Source organism: Rattus rattus, chromosome 7 (genome assembly GCF_011064425.1).
Source record: "Rattus rattus isolate New Zealand chromosome 7, Rrattus_CSIRO_v1, whole genome shotgun sequence".
Lineage (NCBI taxonomy): Eukaryota > Metazoa > Chordata > Mammalia > Rodentia > Muridae > Rattus > Rattus rattus.
The window spans coordinates 84,801,188-84,818,498 of NC_046160.1; the positions used below are offsets into that span (position 1 = coordinate 84,801,188).

At 39.8% G+C, this 17,311-nt stretch overlaps 1 protein-coding gene across 2 annotated transcripts in view; it reads left to right on the forward strand.

Annotated features, from left to right (window-relative positions):
* Kiaa0586 (KIAA0586 ortholog) overlaps positions 1-17,311 on the forward strand; it is a 95,401-nt gene that overhangs the window by 30,626 nt on the left and 47,464 nt on the right. For both annotated transcript variants that reach the window (XM_032907905.1, XM_032907906.1), the window contains exons 16-21: positions 698-885; positions 3,264-3,374; positions 6,001-6,081; positions 8,018-8,211; positions 9,320-9,438; positions 15,589-15,788. In XM_032907905.1, the coding sequence (XP_032763796.1) occupies positions 698-885; positions 3,264-3,374; positions 6,001-6,081; positions 8,018-8,211; positions 9,320-9,438; positions 15,589-15,788 (893 nt within the window). The remainder of the gene's footprint in view (positions 1-697; positions 886-3,263; positions 3,375-6,000; positions 6,082-8,017; positions 8,212-9,319; positions 9,439-15,588; positions 15,789-17,311) is intronic.

Sequence of the window (17,311 nt, forward strand, 5' to 3'; positions counted from 1 at the left end):
CTGGGATCCAGGGGACTGGGCTCTCTGATGCAGGGTCCTCTACACCTGGAGCCTCCCTGTTTGTTACATAGAGTTGAACCGAGAGGCTGGGGTTATTGAATAGACCTCAGTAAAGAGGCAGGGTTAGTATGTAAAGATAAACAAGGAGACAGGTTTAGTTAATCTTGATTGGCTCAGTCTCTATAGGGGAAGAAACACCCAGGGGACATGGGAGGTGGACATTTTCTCTACATACTGTCTACATTCCGATTTGGAGACGGAGAGCAGACTTTGGCCTTTCCTGAGCCTAACCAGGGGAAGGCCTTGCCATTTCTCATGGGGCGGAGGCTCTGAGGCCCTTGAAATGACTGTGTCCCTCTAGACCCCTATGTCCAGCTCCTTAGTCCTTACTTTGAAGTGTGACTAACAAGCAGGACTTTTGAGATGAGGCCTGACAGTACAGAGCATGTTCTAACAGGCAGATCCAACCTTTATTTTAAGCATTAAGATAGTGTATGTGAAGTGGAATTACATACAGATAATGAAGAGGCTGATATGGTGGGCACATGTGTAGACGGTGGTGGTGAGGAGAAGAGGACATTGCAAGATGTCACTTTCCTTTTGTGAGCAAGAACAGTCACAAAGATCCAGGCATTAAATTTGATTTTTCCTTTTGTCTTGGAAACAGCTGACTCATTCTGTACCCTAAATTTCATAGGACAAACCCAAAGCAATAGTGATTCCATACCACCTGCTGGAGTCCTAGTAAGCAAGCCACACCCTGTAACTGTGACTACCTCTATTCCTCCGTCATCTCGAAAGGTAAAAGCTGGAGTCAAGAAACCTAACGTAGCAGTTGTAGAAATGAAATCAGAGAAGAAGGATCCTCCCCAGCTCTCTGTACAGGTATGCCAGGGTGCACGAGCAGACCCAGTACGGCCAAAGTAGCCATTAGATGTATGCCATTAGAACCTACAATTCATTACATAACTTTACGAAGACCTTGCATTTACTCAGGTGTCTTTATTCCTGTGAAACTGTGGTCTTAATGTGATGCCTCTATGCTTGCTCTGCAGTATTAAAACTTCCCTCCTCAGTCAGTGACCCATACCAGTATTCTAAAGGAATGGTTGAACAGTGTGCTATAGTTAACTTTTAAGAAGAAGGTATGTGGGACTGGAGAGCTGCCTCAAAGGTTAAGAGCACTGACTGCTCTTCCAGAGGTCCTGAGTTCAATTCCCAGCAACCACATGGTCGCTCACAACCATCTATAATGAGATCTGATGCCCTCTTCTGGCATGCAGATGTACATACAGAGCATTCATATACAATAATAAATAAATAAGGAAAGAGAAAGAAAAAAAAGGAAGAAAGAAATGATGCATACCTGTAATCTAAGCAACCAGGAGATAGCCATAGGAAGATTGCTACATGTTCAAGGCCATTCTGGTCCATCTAGCAAGTTTCAAACTAGCTCGCTAGGACTACACAGGGAGTTACTGCCTCAATAATAAATGAGTGAATGAATAAATAAATCAAAACATATAATAAAAGAAGCAATAGTTAATGGAGAGTGTAACTAATATCATTATTTCAAACTTTATCCAATCATAGGACATGACTGAATGTAGAAAGAACGCATGTTTATACACAAAAACTATTGAAGTTAACTGTTCTTCCCAATTTAGTGTGCAATTTTAGTAGAATGCTGTTTTTTAAAATAACATGAGATTTTTGTTTTCTTAAACTTGAACTTTAGGATAATTCTGATATCTGGAAGAGTAAAGGGTTTAGAAAAGAATTTTGTTATGGGCTGGGCATCCAGCTTATTTGAGCCAACATTGGAAAGTTAGAAGTTAAAAGGTCAGGAGTTCAAGGTCATCCTTAACCCAGGTCAAGTTCAGGGCCAAGCAGCATAGGTTATGTGACACCATTGGTGGTTATTAGATCAATATAGTGAGATTTCAGAATCAACTTTATTTTTTAGAAAGAATATATAGGTTTGTTATGTGAAATAATGTGTGTTGTATTTGGCTTAATGACATAAGGAAAGAGTAGTTTTTGGCTTCAAGTTCTTATTGTGTAGCAAATGAGCTCCAAATTGGCCAGTTCAAATTATAAATAACAAAACCATAAAAATTTGAAGCTAATTTCATTGAATTTTCTATTAAAACTGAAGCAAATTCTGGATTTTTGGGGAAGATACTTTAGATACAATAGGAAAGAGAGATTTGCATCTAAAATCTAAAGGTTATATATGTCAAAGAAACTTAAAAGGGAAGGCAGTATACAGTGAGAACAAATGAAAGCAAGATCCTGGTGAAGGATTTGTTCTTAAATACAATGGCTTCTAGTAAGTCATAAGAAAATAGGCCTACATCCAGACTTCATCCAGGTTTGGCAATGAGATTCTGCAACAGGGCTAAGTACAGTTAAGAATAAGGAAATTAGATGTAAGTTTTACTTGTAGCTAAAATAATAAACATTTTAAAAAAGGATAATATATTCCCATGTAATTGTTGCTACTGCAAAACTGCTCATTTTAGTTGATGGTTGGATAAATCTTAGAATTAGTGTAATATAAACAGAAGTTGGCTGGGATTTTGCCAGTGATTACAAAGAATACTGACTATCCATGCACTGCGGGCCTAGACGTTCATCAAAATCTAACTAACATGATGTAGTAACTCAGAGTTTGGGAAGAAAACACTGCACACTGCACATTGAAGGTGTTGGGATCTGTGGGTAACAGTGGGGAAAACTGGCAGTAAGGAATATGGTTGAATAAGGAATGTAAAATCCTTTACTGTTATGCAATTACTTAAAAATATAAAGTCTACAAAGAAACAGGATACAGCCATGGATGTCATGCTTCTTTTAATCCCAGCACTCTGAGAGTTTGAGGTCAGCCTGGACTATTGAAGAAGTTTCAGGGCAGCCAAGGCTACACAGGGAAACCTTGTCTCAAAAGATCAAAAAATAAAATAAATAAAATAAAATGGAGAAGAAGAAGAAGAAGGTATTATGACCTAATAACAGTGAAAACCAGGGCTGTGAACCCTTACCTTGCTTGAGTGGAGGGTAAACAGAAAGAGTACAGACCACGGAAATGAAGCTATCTTAAGACAGGGTTTTGTGGTTTTTTTTCTCTAAATACTAAATATACTTTCGGAATTCAAAGTTATCAGTTAGCAGCAATAGAAATTTAAAGGGCATATTTTGTTGTCATTTTTGATAGTTTCTTAAGTCATGGTGGTAAACAGCAGATGTTCTGTCTTTCGCAGATACTACCCAGTGTGGATATTGACAGCATTTCATACAGCAGTACTGGTGGGTCTTCCCCTTCTCCAAGTCCCAAAGAAGCCTCGCCGCCCCCACTGCACACCTGGATCCAGGTCGGCTTTGGAGTCCTTTCATATCATTAACCGTTACTCCATGCAAAGCTCCTATCATATCATAGCATATTGTGGTGGATGTCGTAGCTCATACTTGAAGCCTAGGACTTGGGAGGCAAAAGGCAGTCAGATCTCTGTGAGTTTGGGGCCAGCCTGTTCTACAGAGTGCATTCCAGCCATAGCTGCATAAGTCATAACATGCAACAGTAATTTCAGCATACGATAAACTTGTGAGTGTCACATTATTTACAAATTTCTGAAGTTTTGAGATCTTTATATTCAGAACATGGTAATTTTTGCTATAACATGGTAATTGTGAGACTTTCACATGGAAGAATTTCCATGTCTTTGGTAATATTTGATTTGACATGAAAATATAAGTTGTGATGTAAAATTTTTACACATTACTTATTGTGTGTGTGTCTGTATGTGCACCTACACGGATGTGCATGCCATAGCCCACATGGGAAAGTTGGAGGACAACTAATGGGGAGTCTGTTTTCTCTTTCTACCATATATGGGTTTTGGGGATCAAACTCAGGTTGTCCGGCTTGGCTGCAAGTGCTTTTACCTGTCCAGAATTTGAATTTTAATATTGACAAGTAGTATATATTTTTTCACATTGTTAACATGTAAAAATATACATTTTCTTGTATTGATTTGCTTCTGAATAATGACATTATGAATTTTATTACAGTAAAATAGCACTGTAATGTCTCTAGTACCAAATATCTCAAAATGATGATTGAGTTTATAGTTTTTAAGAATAAAAAAAGTGACTGGGCACAATGTCAGAATAAGGCAGATGTCCGTGAATGAGGCAGCTACATAAGGGCTACATGACGAGACCTCATTTCAGAGATGGAAACAAACCAGAAACCAAAGTCACGAATCAGTCAGGTGCAGTTTGCACACCTTTAGTCCCAGGGTGTAGGAGGTAAAGGTAGGTAGACTTCTGTGAGTCGGAGGCCAGCCTGGTTTGCTTCGCCAGCTGCAGGACAGCCAGACTGACACAGTGAGACCCTGTCAAAGGAGAGCGGGGGTGACAGATCTCAAAAATCTTTCATGATTAGGAACACTGTCTTAGAATTTATCCTAAATGGAATTCATACCCACTCTAACTAGTTAACCTTTTATAAGTAATTTTGTTTTTCTTAGAAATTTATTGGAACATGTATGATAACAAATAATATGTTTGGATTATATATAATTCTGTTCTTAGCAAGAAACTGTTGTCATTTTTAGTAACTAGAGTTTATATAGTAAGGCCTAGACAATAAAGGTGAAGATAGTTTCATTTTTATTAAGATTTTTTAAATACTTACTCATTTCTTAAATTTATGTGTGTGTGGGCCTGTGTGAGCTTTATATGCATCAGGCCCTTGCAGGAGCCCACAGAAGCTGGAGGACACTGGGTTCCCTTAGACTGGACTTACGGGCACTTGTGATTACCTGGTGTGGGTGCTGGGAACAGACGGTCTCGCAGGAGCAGCAAGTGCTTGTGACCTGTGAGACACACTCTAGTCCATCTCTTCTTAAGTTACATTTTTATTTTGTGTGTGTGTGTGTGTGTGTGTGTGTGTGTGTGTGTGTGTGTGTGTGTGTGATGCATGTGCATGAGTGTGTGCATGTAGAGGTCAGAAGACAACTTTTAGGAATTCTTTCCTAACGTTGTGTATGTGGTTCTCAGAATCACTCTGGTTTGTTGACAAGTATAAGCCAGATAAAGACCTACTGAGCCACCTTGCTGACCTACTGAGCATCTTGCTGGCCCTGTTTTTCTTTACTTTTAAAATGATTTGAATCTGTTCCTGTCTTTTGTGAGTCTGTGAATGTGTACACTTACATAGCTACACATGGAAGTGTTTCCCGTGGTGTAAAACTGCCTGTTGATAGTTCTTTAAATTCCCCCTGCAGTCGGGAGATATGGCACAGTGGGTAAGAGCACTTGCTGCTAAGCCTTGGGACCTGAGTCTAATCCCTACGACACACGGTATCAGGAGCGAGCGGACCTAGTTACTCTTTCATCGTCCACATGGAGGCCATTGTGATATACAAAAGAAAATGAAGAAATGTAAATTTCTTCACACTTGTACTGTTGGTGTAGTTTAAATGTCAGACTGGTATGTGTTTGTCTTTGGAGACAGGGTCTCACACTGTAGCCCAGATTATCTTAAAACTCACAGTAGCCCTGTTAGCTTCAAACTCCCAGTAATCTTCCTGCTAAGAGGTATGAAACACCTTACCCTGATAATTTAAAAAATATATTATTGAAATTGATTTTTGGCTAGGTGGTGATGGCGCAAGTTTGCAATCCCAGCACTCAAGAGGTAGAGGCAGGCAGATCTCTGTGAGTTCTAGGCCAGTCTGGTCTGCAGAGCAAGTTCTAGGACAGCCAGGGTTACACAGAGAAACCCTGTCTTGTAAAACCAAAACCACTTTTTTTATCATTCTTGAAGTGACGAGATAATAGATTGAGAACTGACCTGTGTTTCATTTACTAATTAAGTCAGTTCTGAACAGAATATTAAAATAACAGGGCTATATTAAGATTATAGTATATTTGAAAACATGAGAAGTTATATGTGTTTTAAATTGAAGACAAAAAAACTTTCTGTTTCCTTAGACTCCAGAATTTATGAAGGTGGATGAAGAAGAGGTGCCCCTTCCAGGAACTAACTTTGATGAAGTAGTTGATGTTATTCAGGTAACCAAGCTTAGACACATAGGAAGTCATTTTCTATAAATATTTTCCCAGGTGGTTGATGTAATTTGACTATCACAACTATGTTACAGGGTTTTAAGAAGCATGATTTAAATAGACTGTAAATTTTAAATATGCTTACTTAAATTTCTTTTGAAGATTGTGAAGCCTGTTGTTTGTTTTTTCCTGCAGTGTAGTATTGTCTTCATAAACTTAATGCTAGTCCACTGTCCTACCTGGGACACACCACTGCCTTCATCCCTCTTGCTTCCCTTTCTCCATTCTATTAACTCAACTCTTGATTGCTGGAGGCACAGTTAGGTTTATATTGGGAAAAAGTTATGTATAGTCAGAAGTTCAAGCAAAACCCCATATGGATGAAAATATCAGTTATGAAAATGATGGAAATAATAAGGCAGGAAAGAAAGATAGGAAAGCATGGGGACACAAGACTATTGTAATGCTATTAATAGGACATTCGTCAGGGGTTGGGGATTTAGCTCAGTGGTAGAGCGCTTGCCTAGGAAGCGCAAGGCCCTGGGTTCGGTCCCCAGCTCCGAAAAAATAAGAACCAAAAAAAATAAATAAATAAAAATTAAAAAAAAAAAAATAGGACATTCGTCATTAGTGAAAATACTTTTCACGTTTCTTTGGCTTTCAAACTAAGACTAACTTTGTTAGTGAAAAATGGGGGACTGGGGAGATGGCTCAGCAGTGAAGAGCATTGCTGCTCTTGCAGAGGACCTGAGTTCCAAGCACCCACATGGTGACTCACAATTGCCTTTAATCCCAGTGCAGAGGATCCAACTTGTTCTGACCTGGGATGGCTCCTGCACGTGTTGAATACATACTTACACTCAGACACACACACACATACACACACACACTGAGCACACACTGAGCACACACACACACATACACACACACACTGAGCACACACACTGAGCACACGCACACATATTTTAAATAAATGTTAATGCTACACAAGTGTTTTGAGGCTAGGAACCTTATTGTCTTTGTGGTCCTGGCTGCTGTTGTTTGATAGAATTGTTTTCTCCAAGTGGCAGTAGAAGAGACGGTCACAGAGCTCACATGGATTTGGGTGAGGGACAGGGGTTTCTTCACTTGCTATCTGAGGCTTCATTCCTTACAGGATACGGATGAGCTGTGATATTTAAAGAGATGGGATATTGTTGAGATACTTATTTAATTACAGACAAAATTATATCTGTAATTTGGGTCCCCATGATCTATAAAAGCGAGAATGTATGGGTGGACAACTTAGGTGGCAGAGTTGACCATGAGTTGGTAATTGTTGAAGCTGGGGGCTAGGTACATGCAGTTCTTATCATTTATATGACACGTGGTGCCTAAGCATCATTTTGTTTATTTTTAAACATGTCACATTTTTCATTAAAAAAAGTCAAAGAAATAACTTTGGGATGTGTTATGATGATGAAAGTAATGTGAGATAAACAATGTAAACTGCAGGTTCTGACAGGATGAAGAAATGTTTGTGATCATCTGGGTTTTTGTGATAATCAAGCTCATAAATTTCTGGGTATTTCATAAGGTTTAATGCTCGAATCCCCAAATTTTCTAGCTTCATGACTATATGAAATTAATATTGATTTTTTTTAATGTTTTGTGTGTGTTGGTGTGAAGTCAAACTCAGGATAGACAAATGTTCTACCACTGAACCATACCCAGAGCCTGGACATTGAGTTTAAAACACACAGACTGTGTAAACGCGTATTCTCCAGTGTTATGTTGTGTTGTGATAAATGCAGCGTGTACGGCACACTTAATGTCATGCCGCCTGGGGAGAAAGGTTCTTGGCTGGTTTGTGAATGTTGGCTAACTCATACAGTGGATGCCTTTGCCTAAAGTGTTGAACTGATATTTGAGTATAATAGTTGTGTTTTTATTATGTTTCCAGGAAGAGGAAAAGCGTGACGAGATTCCTGAATGCTCTGCACCAATGTTGGAGTTTAACAGAAGTGTTAAAGTTGTTCCTACAAAGTATAGTGGGCCTTCATTTCCTCCAGTAGTTTCTGCTGTCCGGCCCACTACTGATATTTTAGATAAAGTAATCGAGAGAAAAGAAACATTGGAAAATAATTTAATTCAGTGGTAAGTTTATAATTCTATTGGTGTGACTAAAATCAGAATAGCAAATAAAAATGGAAATGACTTAGAAGAATATTCAGTAAGAGTGAAACATAGTATTCTGGTGTATAAATAAAGGCAGAGACAGTGTAAACTTAGCCTTTAAGACCTTAAAATAAGTTTGCATCGGACAAATGTTTGAAATACATGTCAGGTTATTAACTACTTCTCTAAATCTAGAATTATGAGTGAGCCTAGCCAATTTTTAAAAAAACTAATTTTCTGAATTTTCCAAACATCTATCACTTATATGACAATAATTTTTTTTAAAGATTTATTTATTTATTATATATAAGTACACTGTCACTGTCTTCAGACACACCAGAAGAGGGCATTGGATCTCTTTATAGATGGTTGTGAGCCACCATGTGGTTGCTGGGAATTGAACTCAGGACCTCTGGAAGAGCAGTTGGGGCTCTTAACCTCTGAGCCATCTCTCCAGCCTGACAATAATTTTTAATATGACTAATAGCTGCTCTAAAAAAGTGTATTGAAAGAAGGCTTCTACTCTCTACTCTCTGCTTTTTCTTTCCTCTTCCTAACCATGACCTTGGAAATACATTTTTCTTTCCTTTTCAAGGAAAAACTCTACTCTTTTTTGCAGTTTTGGTGTTTTTGTTTTTTGGTTTTTTTTAAATAAAGTTGCGTTATTCTAATGAACTCACTAACAGAAGCGTCAGATGGCTGGTTTAAGGATGCCGTTTAAGCACTTGCCTAGTCCCAGACTCTGTTCAGTGAACTTCGTGGAGCTTCGATCTGATAGGAGTTTACGTGTGGGCTCTGAGTGAGCAGCAAGCTTGTCAGTGCCTGACAGACTCCGTAACTCAGGTGGGATGCTTAGCCAGGCGGTTAAGGAGCTGTCTGTCAGGCCGAAGAGCTCTAAGTTGATTTCATCGTCTGTCTCCCAGAGGACCGTGTCGTGGGCTTGTCTTTGCAGGAGACACAGTTCTCTTCCTTCCAGCAGGCGGCTTTCACATGTTCATGCTCTGAGTACAGCTTATTCTTAAGGGTGATATAGTGAACATATTATACTTTTAACCAAATTCAGGTGTATTTAACTTTATACTTCTAGGGTAGAACAAGAAATAATGTCAAGAATTATCTCTGGGCTCTTTCCACTCCAGCAACAGGCCAGACTTGATGCCAGTGTTTCAGTAAGCGAGGCAAGCGAACCGTCAGCTTCTGACATTGGTACGTCAGGTGGAACCTGTTGTCATTGTTGTTATTAAAGATAAAGCTTTATTTAATTACTGTGATTTCTGTATCCCTGAGACCGAGTGGATCCTTGGCTATCTCACCTTCTGCCCCTCTGCAGATGAGATTAGCATTCCCTTCCCCCTTATTACAGATTGCAGCTGTGGGGGTGCTGAGCCATTCTCCAGGATTCTGTTGTTCTTTCCCAGAAATATGTCTGTGTCTGTGTCTAAATTATATAGATATGTTATGTAAATATACATACAAACATGTATTATAGAGGAGGAACAATGGATACTGTGTGCATCCATGCCTAGGTCAGAGACAGCGTTTGTCTCTTCCACAGTCAGCTCCAGGACTTACTCAGGACATCAGCTTTGGGGTGCCTTTATCCACTAAAACGTCTTTCTGGTACCTCTTTTTATTTTTCCATTTGCTGCAACCAAGTACCTAGCAAAGGGGGCTTTATTATAGAGGAAAGATTTATTTTGTGTGATGGTTTGAGAGAAGTTCATTGTGGCGGGAAAGATATGCCAATGAGAGTGTGATGTGGCCGGTCATATCCTCACCAGAAGGCTGGGAGTATAATACAGCTGGTCACATTACATCCTTAGGAAGCTGGGAGACACAGATGCCTCATAGTTAACTCTTTTCTCTCTTTTTTAAAATTTATTTATTTATTTTATGTATGAGTACATTGTCACTGTCTTCAGACACACCAGAAGAGGGCATCAGATCCCATTACAGATGGTTGTGAGCCACCATGTGGTTGCTGGGAATTGAACTCAGGACCTCTGGAAGAGCAGTCAGTGCTCTTAACCGCTGAGCCATCTCTCCAGCCCTCTTTTCTCTTTTGAATGAAGTCCAGATCCCCAGTCCATGAGATGGCGCTGGCCACACTGAGGGTGGGTCTTTTCCTCCTACTTAAATCTCTCTGGAAATGTTCTCACAGAATGTCCAGACGTGTGTCTCCCCTAGTTGATTCCAAAATCCATTGACACGATTTATCATCAGCATACATTTATAACAGGTACCAATATGTTATGGCTGTCTGACATGTCTTTCTCACTCACTAGACTTACTCACAGTATTCAGTAGTAAAGATGCTGCTTCTTTTGCCCAGCCCTTTACTAATAACTGGTGAGGGTTTAAGTGTTCACTGAATGATTAAATGAGCCATTCCTCTAATTCTCCCTCTTGTTCCCTGCAACTTCTTGTGATTTTTCTTTCCCCCTCCTTTTCCTACTTTCCTTTCTCTGCCCCCACAGTTTGACTTCCTTATTTTTCCTTCCCTACCTCCCACTCACTTTATTCTATGCCCTTTCTTTCTCTCTTCAGAAAACAGGCAGAAAAACAGAATTTTTTTTTTTTGGTTCTTTTTTTCGGAGCTGGGAACCGAACCCAGGGCCTTGCGCTTCCTAGGCAAGCACTCTACCACTGAGCTAAATCCCCAACCCCGAAAAACAGAATTTTTAAAAAGGAAAGAAAAAACACAAGAAACACACTGAAGCAAAACCCGTAAGAACACAAAGTCAAAATATAGCTCAAACAAAGCAATGTGATACAAAGGTCTATAGGATTACCCTTAAGTTCTTTTTGTTTTGGCCTTCTTTTGCTGGGGATGGGGCCTACCTTATGTCTGGTCAGTGTATCCAGTGAGACTCCACTAGGGCAAACTAATTTTTCTTTTGCAAGCTGGGGGATAGCTTCTTGGCAAGAGGTGGATGGATGCCAGGGGTTGAAGTGGAACACAGCTTTGGACACAGACCAAAAGACTGATGATTTCTGGCCTTTTAATTCTCTAACTGTTCTGAGCTAAAACTTAAATGTTTTTCACTGTTTTGTGCATCATTACTTGCTTTTTTTTTATTCTGTGCTAAAAACCTAACTATTACTGTTTTGTGCTTCACTAAGTGCTGGGAAAACTTTTTCTCTCTTATTTATAATTCTCTGTGCTTGAGTTAGCAGTGGAAAACTTAACTCTTACTTACATTATAAACTTACTGTATAATTCCCTGGCAATTAACATATGATGTAGAGCAGCAGGGAATTCAGTAGAGGATTTATTGCTAAGGCTCCTTTCTCTCTTGCCTAGAAGCCTTGTCTGTTGCTGGCCAGGCAAGAGGGAGGCTTGGAACAATTAACTTTTAGTGAACCAGGAAAAGAAAATCATGCTCGCAGATAGAAAAACTTTTGCACAAGCAAATATGTATACACACATGCATTCGTACACACATTCATCTACACATTCACCTTTTTGTTGGGCCCAACCATTTTTCTCACCAACTTGCACACACACATTTCTTCTTACAAATGCATACATGTATTTGGTGGATAGAATGAAAGCCCCCGTGAGCAAGTTTCCTTGAGCAAGTGCCAATGCAGAAAAACTCACCTACTCTGGATGAAAAGTAAACTCAACCTTTATTGATTCGAAAAAACTTCTACCTTTTATTGAGTATAAAAAAGCCCTGTCCTTGTCAGTAAAAGGAAACTGGCTGTTTAGAAAAAAACCTGTCTCCTGGTAAGAAGAAGCCTGCTGTCTGCTCTACTGTGCTCTGCTGTGCTCTGCTCTGCTCTGCTCTGCTTCTGTTCTGCATCTGCTGTGCTGTGCTCTGCTCTGCTGTGCTCTGCTCTGCTTCTGTTCTGCATCTGCTCCCCTCTGCTCTGCTGTGCTCTGCTCTGCTCTGCTCTGCGCTGCGCTGCTTCTGTTCTGCATCTGCTCTTATTGTGATTGTTCCTAGTTCTTGTCCTTGTTCAGGATACATGATCACATGGTAGTCTAAGCAACTTTTTTCAAAGTTCACAACAAGTCAAACATAAATTCAAATCGTAAATTGAATAAGAAGTAATGACAGAGATGTTTACATGTATTTCCATTAAGACTAGTTATCTTATTTAGCTTTCGTTATCTATTACTAGCTCCACAGGTTTGTTAAGAGTTTAAACCAATAATTCTATGTCTAAGTTAGCATGGTTTTGTCAAGTGTCTCATTAGTTGAAGTTTTGTATAGATAAATCTAGTCAATTTTATCTTCTGTCCTTGCATCTACAATAAATTGTTCATTCTCGGGGTTGGGGATCTAGCTCAGTGGTAGAGCGCTTGCCTAGGAAGCGCAAGGCCCTGGGTTCGGTCCCCAGCTCCGAAAAAAAAAAAGAAAAAAAAAAAAAAAATTGTTCATTCTCGGTTTATGACCTTTAGTTATCGGATAATGGTTTTACATTCAGCCTAAAAGGAATGTTTTCCCTGATCAGAAGTCTGTTTCAAGGCTACTTTCTGTTAGTGCAATTAGCTTATGACATATGAAGATTTATAAAGCCCAATTATAGCTTTCATATTACACAGGGCTTAGAAATTGTGTAGAATAATGAAATCATCAACTTGTCTCTATAGCATTGTTACAAAGGAGTATATCTTCATTGATGTGCAGAAAATCTGCCCAATAGAGTGGGCTAATGCTCAAGAATATTTATATTAATTTAATAATGACAAGAAAGATGTACTAGCAGTAAGAGTCAATCCTCAGATGAGAGTTCTGAAAGCCCTGCCATTCAGAATTATCCATCACAGCCATGCAAACCAATGTGTCATCTTCAGAACACCACTTGTAAGCTTTAGCCTTTCCTAGATGGCTCCTGACATGGGAGCTTGTGTCTGCTTCTCTTTCTCGTTTGGGATCCAGTCTGGCTTGAATCTGTATAGCTCCTGTGCGTGTTACCACAGTCTCTGAGTTCATGTGTGTCGGTCCTGTTGTGTCTGGACAATGTTTTCTAGGTGTCCAATCTTCCCACCTCCTCCTGTGCATAAGCCCCTGAGCCTTGAGAGGAGAGGTCGATGGAGACGTCCCATTTAGGACTGGATGTTCCAAAGTCTCTCACTCTGCATATAGTCTAGTCTTGGTCTTTGTGTTCATGAGTGTTGGCTTTAAAGCCTTTGGTAGGCATGCTGTGATCCATAGAACCACAGCGGCTAGGTATGGGAAAGGGACTCTGGGGGAGGGAGGATGTCCCACGGAAGGGGAATAAAATACACTGTGGAGGTGTGGGGGGGAGGTGCTGAAGCAGGAAGATTAAATGGAGAGGGGAAAGGGAGTTTAGGGGAGGGCCAACTAACACTAAGGACTGTTTGAGAGGTCATATGGAAATGAGTTGGTACTGCTGTAGAAGCTTCTTAAATATATATATAAATATATATATATAATTGTATGTTTGTGTGTATGAATAAATGAAAGACATCAGTCTTTTTAAAATGGAAATTTAGTTGCCTTCAAATTCATCAGTTCTAAGTATACAGTTTGACAAGTTTTAAAATAGTTTTGCATTCAATCATGTCAGAAAACATTTCTGTCAATATCAAAGTATTCCTACACTTTGTAGACAGTTGCTAGCCTTCACCCATGTGCAGTGGCCCCAACAACTGTATTTGTCTTTCTGTCATGTATTTTAATCTTTTGAAGACTTTCATATATGAGTATCATATAGCATGATTTTTTTTATTGGCTGACTTTATTTAGCATTGCATTTTTTGCAGTAATTGTGTGTGTGTGTGTGTGTGTGTGTGTGTGTGTGTGTGTACATGTATGCTACAGTGTGCTCTGATTGTCAGAGGACAAGTTTTGAAGGAGTTGGTTTTCTCCTTCCACGATGGCTCCAGAGGGTTGAAGCTTGGCTGTGGTTTAGGTGGTCAGGCATAGCAGTAAGCACATTTTTTCACTATCAACCATCTTGCCTATCCCAGTGTAATATTTTGGCAATCTTGTTTTTGCTTATGTTAGTATTATGCTGGATATATCATAAACTGTTAATCCAGTTATCTGTTGGTTGATATTTGTAGTCTTTTAGTTTGGATCTATCCTAAAACTGATAAGAATACTTGCTGACAATTTTTTGTTTGGACACAGCTTTTAATTTATTCTAGCCATGTGATAAGTAAACGGTTATGAGGGTTTGCTGAGCCTTTTCCAAATGGAGGTACTATGACATATCCCACGCAGTTGTGTCTGTTGCAGTTGTCCTCCATGCTTATTGGCATGTGGTAGTGCGCTCTAATCAGTGTAGCCATTTTGCCTGTATGTAGCGATGTCTCACTGTGGTCCTTATTTGCCTGTCTCTGAATATGCTGAGTATTATGATGAGTAATAGAATCTAATTGTGGTATAGAGGTTTTCTTTCATCTGTGCCTGTGTGTGCACGCGTGCGTGCATGCGTCGTCTCTCTCTCTCTCTCTCTCTCTCTCTCTCTCTGTGTGTGTGTGTGTGTGTGTGTGTGTGTGTGTGCCTGCAAAAGTGTGCGTGCGTTTCCAGGACTGAACCCAGGACCTTTGACCAGGCGAGGCTAGAACTCTACCATTCAGTGACTCCTTCAACGCTCATAGTATATTTTGAGTTAAAGTTTATATGTAATATAAAATGAAGATATAAAATGCTTATTCTTTCTCCTTTTTCATATGGATTTCAGATTTCTCCAGTATTCTTTAAAAGTTTATCCTTTCTCTGTTGAATTATCTTAATATTTTATTGAAAAGTAATTAGCCATAAATCTGTAGATGTTTCTTCCTTTTTCACTTAATGTTTAATGTCTGTGTTTGTCTGCATTACTTTATGTGCGTCACATATGTTCTTTTTAAAAAAAACACTTCTTCTTGTCTTTCCTCTCTTTGGTAGCCTGTTCTTCCTTTACAGCCTGGTCTTTTACTTCCCAAATCCTGCTTTAGAAGCTTGAGGAGGCTTAACATGCAGTGCATGACTAATGTCCCTGACCTGCAGGGAGGGAGGGAGGGAGGGAGGGAGGGGGAGGGAGGGAGGAAGGAGGAGGGAGGGAGGGAAAGCCTGTCTCCTGTTTTGGTTGGGAGTGGGAATGGGATTGTTTCCAGCCAAGGAAATTTAATGTAATATTTTCGTTGACTTCTGCAGTGGTGGAAGAGGCACATTAAGTTGATTTTTACTTGTGTCCCTCCCACCCCGTTGGTTTGTTGAAAAAGGATGTTCATTAAGTCGTTATCTTTGTCTGTCTTGTGGCTTGCTCCTAGTCTCAGTGTTCACCCCTCCTCCACACTCACACACATGTCTACCAGCCTTGGTAGACCTGAAAAAGGGAGCTTGGCTGCAGCCATGTTTCTTGCCATTATCTGAAGTTCTTGTTTTTCAGTCCCAGGAACAAGCAGCGGAGCATTCCAGCTTATGGTTGATGCCGGAGTTCCTGTGAACTCAGACATGATCAGCCGTTTTGTCAATGAAGCTCTGGCCGAGACCATTGCTGTCATGTTAGCTGACAGAGAGGCAAAGAAGCAGGGGCCTGCTGCCACACGTGTTTCGGGTGATCTTTCAAGAAATGAAACTAATGTGTCGGTAGGAATGACTTTCCATTCTCTTATAATTTAAGATTGTGGGTAATATCTTAGACATTATTAAAGAGCTCTCTCTCTCTCTCTCTCTCTCTCTCTCTCTCTCTCTCTCTCTCTCTCTCTCTCCCTCTCTCTCTCTCTCTCTCTCTCTCTGTGTGTCTTTCTGTCTGTTTGCTTAAGACAGCCTCGCCCTATAATCCAAGCTGACCTGGAACTCTCTATCTCTGTAGCTCAGGGTGGCCTCAAACTCAGGATAGTCCTTTCACTTCAGTGTATAAAAACATGCTATTTTATGCAGGAGCCATTACACCTACTTAAAAAAGATATATTTTAAACTTAATATTATAAGATCACAGATTGTGATAGAATTTTATTCAGGTGATGTAATTAACATTTCCCTACATTTTATTATTCACTTTTTGAGATTCGGTTTCTCGTAGTTTAGGCTGGCCTTGGAGATGCACCTGAAGGTGGCCTTGAACTGGATTCAAGTCTAAGCTATCATACTCAGCTTCTAAGTGTGTTACAGTGACCATTTTTTCCCTTCCTTTATTTATTTCCTGTATTTCACATTGCTGGCAGTTGCATACATTTCTAAAATCTATCTCTATTTTAAGTGTGTGTTTTGTTTGATGTCTGTCTGTCTGCTCCTTGCATGCACTATCCACACAAGCCAGAAGAAGGCATCCAATCTGGAACAGACAGTCATAAGCTTCCATGTGGGTGCTGGGAGTTGAACCCCTGTCCTCTGGAACAGCAGCCAGTGCTCTTAACTGCTAAGTCATCTCTCCAGCCCTATATTGTGTTCTTTAGAAAAAGTTTGAAAGTTGTGAACATGTGACTCTACCTCAAAAGGGTTAGCAGTATTCCCTAAGGACATGTTTTCTGCTTTTATTCATTATTTTCACTGAGCCCACAGAAATAGTGGTCCGGACACTTCATCCAAATATAGTTTACTTTGCTCACATCCCCCACCTCCGTCCCCTCATTTGTCCTTTCTCCCACTCCGTGTGACACCACTGTTCTTCCTCCTCTCCCTGAGTATTTGTTTGTACTTTTAGGTCACACACATTTAATATTTAGGTTCTACATAGAAAGATACTTTCTTACTTTACTCCTTTAGGAGAAAATGTACTTCATAGACTTCATTATTGTTTGTCTAGTCACCATCGCTATGTGAAGTAGAATTTCTAATCTCTTATTGGAATGATACAAATCTCTGTAGCTATTTCTGACCCTGTAAATCACAAAGACTTATTAATAGGTGAGTCCTGTAAACTAATCTTTTATGATAAAGTTGATGTTTGACTATTTTTTGTTGTGGTGGTGGTTGGTGTGATTTTTTTTTCTTTTTTTGGTTTTTTGAAACAGGGTTTCTTTGCATAGCCCTGGCTATCCTAGAATTTGCTCTGTTGACCAGGCTGATCTGTTGATCTCGAATTCACAGAGATCCACCAGTCTCTGCCTCCCAAGTGCTGGGACTGAAGGTGTGCACCACCACCGGCTGCCTGTGCATTGATTTTACAG